General features: G+C 41.8%; 1 protein-coding gene across 6 annotated transcripts in view; it reads right to left on the bottom strand.

The window, feature by feature from the left end:
• Nucleotides 1–320: 320 nt before the first annotated feature.
• STAC (SH3 and cysteine rich domain) overlaps nucleotides 321–8608 on the bottom strand; it is a 126391-nt gene continuing 118103 nt past the window's right edge. For 4 of the 6 annotated variants that reach the window (XM_011363601.2, XM_023535203.1, XM_023535394.1 and 1 more), the window contains one exon: nucleotides 321–3182. In XM_011363601.2, coding sequence (XP_011361903.1) covers nucleotides 3084–3182 — 99 coding nt within the window. In that variant the 3' untranslated portion in view covers nucleotides 321–3083. The remainder of the gene's footprint in view (nucleotides 3183–8608) is intronic. The other 2 variants (XM_023535369.1, XM_023535407.1) reach the window with 1 other exon arrangement.

Raw genomic sequence — 8608 nt, 5'->3', positions numbered from 1 at the left:
CTTGGCACCAGGCTATTTACCTCTGTTGTGATCTTCCCACTGATTTTATTTTTCTCTCTTTAATAGCAGAGAAGACTAACTCTGACAAGCTTCTACCATGTACCACCCCATCGGTTGCTTTAAATATGTAACCGAGACGCTGGGCTCTTCCTCTTGATGGAAGCGTGTGTATGTGTGTGCGTGTGTGTTTGGTGTATAGAATTGGGGAGGAAAAGTGGTCTGTGTGATTCGCCCTATCGGTAGCCAGCTGGACATCTACACATGGACTCTCTTTGCAGCCACACTGCCCACACTAAAGGTGTTTCAGATGTCTGTTAGCCATGGGGGTAAACGAAGTTCTAATCTTTACGTTCTGGAGCCCTGAAGAAGGTTCAATCAGTTTTGTTTTTTTTTTTAATTTCAAATTCATCATGATAGAATCCACATCCTACAGCATTGGTGGTAAAGTGTCTGGCACAGCTCCCTGGTTTAGTTATATATGCAGCATCCCTCACACTGGGTATAAGGGTGTTCCCTCACACTGTGCAAAATTTTCCCCCAAATACCATTGTTCTTCATATTAACACTTTCCTCTCCTTCCTGTCCCCTCACCAAAGTCTGTCTCCTGAAGCTTTCATCTCATCCCCATTCGGAAACTGTAGCCCTTTTTCCAGCCATTTCTTGAGTCTTGGAATCGTTCTTGCCATTTCTGCAGACAGGCAGGAGGAGAGGAAGTGCCGTAGCTCCTAAAATCTCTCTCCGTGTGTGAGTAAGCATCTGTGGCAATCTGTGCTATGAGGAACATCTGCCTTTTGCTCTGATATCTGGACGACTCCAGATCTTTAAGGCACGCTAGAAATCTTGCATTTGGAGGGCTAACTGCCTGCCAATACTTGATGTTTGCAAAAACTTTTGAGTCTCATTTTGCAGAAAGGGTATTTTTTTCTCCTCTCTAACATTGGCTCAAATTAAAGTTCCTGTTCCAGTTAAATATTTCTGTATAAGAAATCACTCCAAAACTTAGTGACTTAAAAAAAAAAAAAACCCAACTACATTTATCTTGCTCATAAATCTATAACCTGGGCAGGGTTCAGCAGGACCCACTACTTCTCTGCAATGTCAGCTGTGGAAATATGTGGTCTTTCCACTGGTCAAGGCAGAAGCTGCAAGGACTTTTTTTGACCTAGCCTAGATGTCATGCAATATCACTTCTGCTATATTCTATTGATCACATAAGACCATTCCTGATTCAATGTGGCAGTGGGCTACACAAAAGCAAGAATATCCAGAGCAAGGGATCGTTAGAGGACCCTTTTGCAAAAAGCAAACTGCTTTTTTTATGCGAATTAAATTTGCATAGGAAGTGACACCATAGCATCAAATTGCTTCACTAGATTTTCCACCAAAAAGGAGAGATCAGGACACATGTTCTTCTATGCTCCTTCTATCCACTGTGTTTTTACTAAATGCAATATTGAATTAGAGGCAAAGAGCATTTGTAGTCCGACATTCCCTTTTAACAGAACGGCTGTTATTTATTCACCCTGGCTCTCAAAAAATCCATCTGACTCTGTACATTCAGTTTTGTACATTGTATCAGAGAGGGGAAATTCTGGATGCTGGCTTTAAAATGAGAGTAAGGCATCCAAACTACTGTTGAAACAAGCAGCCATCCTGTTTCAGCGCCCAACTTCACGCTGAGCGGTAACAAAAGGAATAAATGGAGACTAATGATGCTTTGGTTTGGGAAATGATGCTTACATGCACAGGATGCATCCACTTAAGTCTTTAAAAAACCAATTGTTCTAATGATTTTATTGCTCTGTAACAAAATAAATAAAACTGACATTGATTCCAAGGTCATTGTGAATTGAAGTTTAACCATATTAAAGCCTACTAGGATGCAAGTTTGAATGAGGAGGAAGGCATCACAGTATATAGTATTCTTGTAAACATTAGTATAAGTATAGAGTAATAGAGACTCCTCTAGTTGATGCTAAATAGGCCCCAAGTTCCTCTGCTTTCAAAAGGCTGAAGCATTAAGGACGCTTCTTCTCCATTTTACATTTGCTAGAGTATAATCTACTGCCTTAAAGAAGAATGAATTCCATTTGGCTACTTTTCTCCTAAGATGCTGTTGGTTCTCCCCTATGTTTCTGGTTCTCTGCGAGGTGGACTCAGCCTTCAAGAGGGAGTCTTACAGGATGGCATGAGGGAAAGATGCTGCCCCTAACGCAGAGAAAGTAAAATGAAAGCGAAGCTCATCACTGAGGCTTTTTGCCACCTTCTCTTCCCCAGTTCCATCTCCTTGGGGAAAGGACTTCATTACTGAAAGGGCTATATAATCTTCAATAAATAACGGCTCTTTGTCCCGCCTTACTCCCACTCTGTCCTTTGTATCTATGCTTCGTATTCTGCTCTGTCACCTCTGTTGGTCACTAGAGCAGCAGAGGGGACTGCCTGTCAGCCATCTTTGGGCAGATCAGGGCTTTGCAGTTGGTGCCACGTCAACTTAGCTCTCACATCTAATGCACACCACCAGGATTTACTTGAAGGACAGGAAAGAAAGCATAAACACAAAGTGAGCGGGCCTGAGGGAAGCTCTGGAATACGGGGTCTAGGAAGTGGGACTTCCTGGTGTTCTGCAGAGACTGCTTGTGGTCTCGAATGTGATGACGCTCATTGGTCGGTACTGAGGACAAAGGTCTGGAACCAGAATCACAGTTGGCTACATAGACCTGAACCTGGCACTGGGGCCACACCACAAACCGGAGTGCACTCCAGAGGGTTAACTTACACCACACGGGCAGGAAGGTAGTTGAGAGCTGGGGGACAGCTGTGGTTACTGCCCTGCTGCTGCTACCAGGTAGGATCCTCCTCTCTGCCAGTGACGCTCTCAGCCTCATCACCCCTTGGGCAGCTGGGTATGCTATGCGATAGACCCTCTGTCTTGTGGCTGTTACTCCACAGTTTCAGGTCCTTGAGTCTTGTTTTACTGTTTCCTGGGTGGCCGGATCAGTGTGACAGCTCCTCTGGGTTGACACAGTGTGAGATGAGGCATCACAGCAGAGTTTGCCTACTGCAAAAGGAGGAGGGGCCAGCAATCAGATATTTTCTAGGACATCCAGGGGGACGAGGCCTCTCTTCTTTCCACTGAGGACTCTGATAAAGCCATCTTGTTCTTCTTCAGAAGTCAGGCAGATCTGAATGCCAAGAAAAAAAGAAAGAGAGAGAGAGAGAGAGAGAGAGAGAGAGAGAGAGAGAGAGAGAGAGAGAGAGAGAGAGAGAGAGAGAGAAAGAAAGAAAGAAAGAAAGAAAGAAAAAGAAAGAAAGAAAGAAAGAAAAAGAGAGAAAGAATGAAAGAAAAGAAAGAAACAAAACAAAACACAAAAAACCCAGAGCGTCAGCAAGAAGGAAACTAAAACCTGCAGCTTGCTGTGTCAGGGTGGGAAACTGTGGCTCCGTGAGAAAAAAGGTTGATAAAAAATTAGGCAGAACCTTGGGTTTGGAACTAGGTCCAGGCCTTGAATGTTTTCTGAGATCCAGCTTGATGAATGAGGATCAAGAAAAGCTTGAGAATCGACTATTTTAGGAAGCAGTGGTAGAGTGGAAAACTTCCTTTCATTCAGAGGCGGGATGGAAAGATCAACTCAGATGATTAATTATGGGTAGAAAGGGTGGGAGGTGAAGGAGAACCTGAGGATCTCTTAGGTTGCAGGGCAATGAACAGGGTGGCTAACTTGTCTTGGTTTGCCTGGGACCTTCTCCATGTTAGCACTGAAAATTCCACATCCTGGGAAAATCCCAGTCCAGACAAACTGGATGGTTCATTATCCTAGCAGATATTTTACTCATCAGGCCAAGTCAAAGATAACGCAATTGTCTAAGCGCCCTTAAATTCCCTGCTTTCTGCGTTTACACATTCATTTGTTCATTCACTCATTCGACAAATTTTTATCGGGTTCCCACTAGGAGCTAGACACTATTCTAGAAGTTGGGAAACTAGTGGAAAAAGACATATCTCTGCTCTCATAGAGTTTATTAAGCAGAACTGGGAAGAGGACAGACATTTCATTGAGTAATTTCATGTGTGATGAGTGCCGGTTTTAATCCCTGATTATCCAGTGAACAACATTTAGTAAACTGACTGACAACATACATTAATGTTTTTGAATTAATGAGTAAAGAGAAGGGTGAATCTATATGGCAATCTGATCTAGCCTAGGACATAAGAAAAACCTCCCTGAAGAAGTGAAGTTTAAGCAGAGAGTGGGGCATTGTGAGAGAAAGGGAAAAGAGAATAGAATATGAGCAGCGTCCTGTATCAAAAGACTGTGGCACTTCGGAGTGACTAGCTAGAACAGTATAGCTAGAACAGAGAGATGGAGGTGGTGAATAGTGTAAGATAAAGCCGGAAAGGTTGACAGGAAGGATGTCCAGAAAGCCCTGCTAAGCCCTGCTAAGTCCATTAGCCGACCTTCTGACCTCTCTTGTTGACTGAAATTGGGTCATAAGCCAATGATTAAAATTCAGTCAATTCAGTTAAGATTTACCTAAGTCATGGAAGGTAGAGATGGACAAGAGAACAAAAATCAGGTCTCTGCGGTATGAGAAAGGGGCAAAAATGACTGTTGGTATTGACCACCTGTTGGGTATTAAAAGATTTTAAGTGGGGAAAGGAGATAGATCAATTTAAAGCAGTTCTTTTTCCTCTTCTCTCTTATCCTCTCCTCTTCCTGCTCTTCCCCTCTTCTCTTATTATCTGTTGTCATTCTTCCTTCTCTCCCTTCCTCTTTCTCTCCCTCTCTTCCCTCCTTCCTCACTCCCTCCTGCTCTCTTTCTAGACAGAAGACTTCTAAAGGCTGAACCAGTTTTCTTCATGCGACAGACCAATCCCGACCTGTCCACGTAGCTTGCTGACAGCAGAGTGGATCGGACTCGGGTACTTCATGTGTGCAGCTGAGGTGAGCTGGACATATCAATGCCGAGGTGGACGCAGCCTATACAGAGCAGAGGCACTCCACATACTCAGCATACCATTTCCGCCAGCCCAGTGCTTCCCTAGCTAGCAAGCCCAGCTACAGCCATCCTGTCAGCGTCACTTAGAGACTCTGCATTCCTAGCATGAAACAGATGGTTTTCTAGCTTAAAAGATTTATGCCATTTCTCCCCCAATCTCATGCCCCAGAGCCTAGACTCTTTGCTGGGTTGCAGGTTCAACTTGGTAAGTTTAACACTAAACATTCAATCTTTAATCTTCTAGTTTTTATTAAAATAGTTGTTGTTATTATTATTACTTTAATACCACTCATCCATGTTTCTGCTCTGGGTTCTGCATTTGTAGCTCTACTACCCTCCTGCTTTCACTCCCTCTAGTTATTAAAGACTATGAGAGGGGACTGGATTTTCTACTCTCTTATTTCTACCTGATATCTGGTTGCCAACCCACTCCCTGGCCTCAGCTTCTTCCCCTGTGCTGCTTCAGATTCTGCTGCCTGACAGTTAAGTGCTCCTACTAGCTCAGTCCCATTTTGGTGCTACTTGGCTAATGTCCTATATAGTCTAACTGACTTCCAGGAACATACATATACTATTGACATCTAAGGTTGTCCCCTGCATTACCTCAAACTCATTAACATTCAAATGTACTGCCATTTATACTAGATGAGAAATTATTTTATTAAAAATTTTTTTTTGCCTAACATTCCCAGACTAAGTCTTCTCCTCAAAATATTTATTAAAAGATAGATGGTTAGAGTTGGAGAAAAATGTAATAAAACTAAATGCCAAGACTGATGGCTATTTCACAAGCAGATTGGAATTTCCATAAGACCTTTGGAGCTGAACTCAATTGATTACTGAAACAAGTTGTACTGCTGGATCAAGGATAAATCTGCCGATCTGAAAGAGAACTTCTCCTCCATGGTCTATTCCAAGTTCAGAGATTCAGCATCTTCCCAGAGCAGAAAATTGGGCAGCCATTTCTGTTACTATGGGCTATACTTTCTGATTTAGTCAAAATATACTTTTTCCTTCCCACACTACTCTCCTGTCAATCAATGCCTCCCTTTCCACATTTATTTGGAGACCGTGGTCCTCCAAGAAAAGAGAATGGCAGGAAGTAGGGCAAATTAGAGGTGGCATAGGTGTCTTACGGGAGGCAAGCTTCCAGCAGATAAAATACAGTGGGTGGGGATGGAGACAGAAAGACCGTGAGGGTCTTGCATGAAGGAGAAAGTAATTTTTTTTTAATGAATTCCAGGAGTTTAGAATGTTGCGGGAAGCAATGGTGATAGAAGCAAATTCTAACTCAACCCAACAGACCAACATTGGATAAATGCCTCTTAGATTAGAGAAGTTAGTATGAATCAGGCATAATTACCTGCTCCTCCAACAGAGTACACCTGAAAACATCTGGATGGATCCTGAGCTGGACCCACACTGATGCACTCATCTTTGCAGCTGGGAAACCTCAGCTCTGCATTGATCACTCCTTGTTCTAGGATAAGTAAATCACTCGAGGCAGACACTGCTGGTTGATATCAACAGTCATTTCTGTTCTTCTTCCCATGCAGCAGAGTCCTGACACTTATTCTATTGTTGATCCTTATGCTATGTGACTCAGGTAAATCCTAATTGTCCAAGTTTGTTTCTATTCTTTTTGCCAGTTAGTCTCTTAGTGGTTCCCATGGACTCAGTTCCAGCCAATGAAGCAGGATGGGAAGCTGTGTTCTCTTCTAAAAAGAGATGGATCAGGAAGAAAATCTCTCTCCTTGTTTGGAAAGAATTCTTGGAGTGGCTGCGGCCATTTCTGACCATGAGGGGAGGTGGCTAATATTTCAAGGATGGCAGAGCAGAAGGGTGGAAAAATCTGGATCCCTGACCATGGGATCAAGCTGCTGAATAATGAATCGAAGAACTTGTTTGTATCCAGACCTCTTATTATAAGAGTGAAATATACCTTTTGAGGTTGACTCAATTTATGATGTGTATTAGTTCACTATTGCTGTCATACCAAATTACTGAAAACTTAGTGGCTTTAAATAACATAATTTATTACAACAAGGTTCTCTGTAGGTCTGAAGCCCGGTGGATTTGGCTAGTTTTCTTTGCTCTGGGTTTCACAAGGCCAAAATCAAGAAGCCAACAGGCCCTATTCTTTTCTTTCCTTTCTATTTTTATAGGAGATAATTCAATTCTAGATTCATTTAGGTCATTGCCAAATCCATTTCCTTGTGGTTGTAGGACTGAAGTCCCTGTTTCCCTGTTGGCTGTCATCCAGGAGTCATTCTCAGCTTCTAGATGCCACCTGAATTCTATGACTTGTGGCCCTTTCCTAGATCTTCAAATTCAGTAAGGGTGGGATGAGTCCCTCTCACACTTAATCTCTCTTCTGCCTCATCTCTCTTCTGCCCTCTTCTGCTGTGTCTTTCTGATTCCAGCCAGATACATTTCACTGCTTTTAAGGGCTCAAGTAATTAGATTTGGCCAACCTCGACAATCTAGGATATTTACTGTCACGGGGTTCACAACCTTAATCACATCAGCAATGCCCCTTTTGCATGAAATCTAGATTTGTTTTCTATGGCTGCTGTAACAAATTACCATAATTTTAATGGCTTAAGACAACTCAAATTTATTATCTTGCAGTTCTGGATATCAGTTGTCCTAATATCAAGGTGTCAGCTGGGCCGTATTTTTTTCTGGAGACTCTAAGAGAGAATCTTTTTCCTCATCTTCGGCTCCTAGAGGCCACCTGCATTCCTTGGCTCCTGCCCATTTCCTCCATCTTCAAGGCCAACAGCATAACATCTTCAAATCTGTCTCTCTGAACTCTGCTTCCACTCTCATACCCCCCGACTCTGACCCTCCCGTCTTCCTCTTATAAGAACTCCTGTGATTACACTGGGCTCTCCTGGATAATACACACTACTCTCCCATCTCAATAGCTTTAACCACATCTTCAGAGTCCCTTTTGCTATGTAAGATAACATTTAAAGTTTGGGAGATTAGGTCATAAGGCTGTTATTCTGCTTACCATGAGATAAATGGATCAAGGCTATTACCAGAAAACATTAAAAATATTGCAGAAAATATGTGTATATGTCTGAAAAAATAACTTCCAGATATATTGAATGTAGTGAATTGAAGGAAGACTTGGTCTTAATGTTTTAAGGAGAGAATCTCTTGAGGTAGTGTAAGAAAATAGGAAAAGTACTTAAATAGATTATTCATAAAAGAAATATAGTGCCTGATATATATGTGGTAAAATTTTAAACTCTCTAACCAGCCAGGAAATGCAGATTAACATTAAATATTACTCATCTATCAAATGACAGATGAAAAAATACTACTAATGTTCAGTTCTGGTAAGGATGTGGTGACCTGAATATCTTCATAAACAGTTGATGTGGGTATAAATCAGCTCAATCTTTTGGAAGGCAATTGAGTAATATGCATCAAGAATTGTAAAATTCTTTTATGTGTTTTCCTATAAATTTGAAAGTATATCCCAAGGAAGTGATCAGAGTTATAGAGAAAGATTTAGGTTTAAAGATATTCATTGCAGTTTTAATAATAGTTTTAAAAAATAAAAACAATATCTGACGATTTGGGAACACTTAAATAC

This window comes from Pteropus vampyrus, unplaced genomic scaffold (assembly GCF_000151845.1).
Source record: "Pteropus vampyrus isolate Shadow unplaced genomic scaffold, Pvam_2.0 Scaffold1, whole genome shotgun sequence".
Classification (NCBI taxonomy): Eukaryota; Metazoa; Chordata; class Mammalia; order Chiroptera; family Pteropodidae; genus Pteropus; species Pteropus vampyrus.
This window is presented reverse-complemented; position numbering and strand designations above follow the sequence as displayed.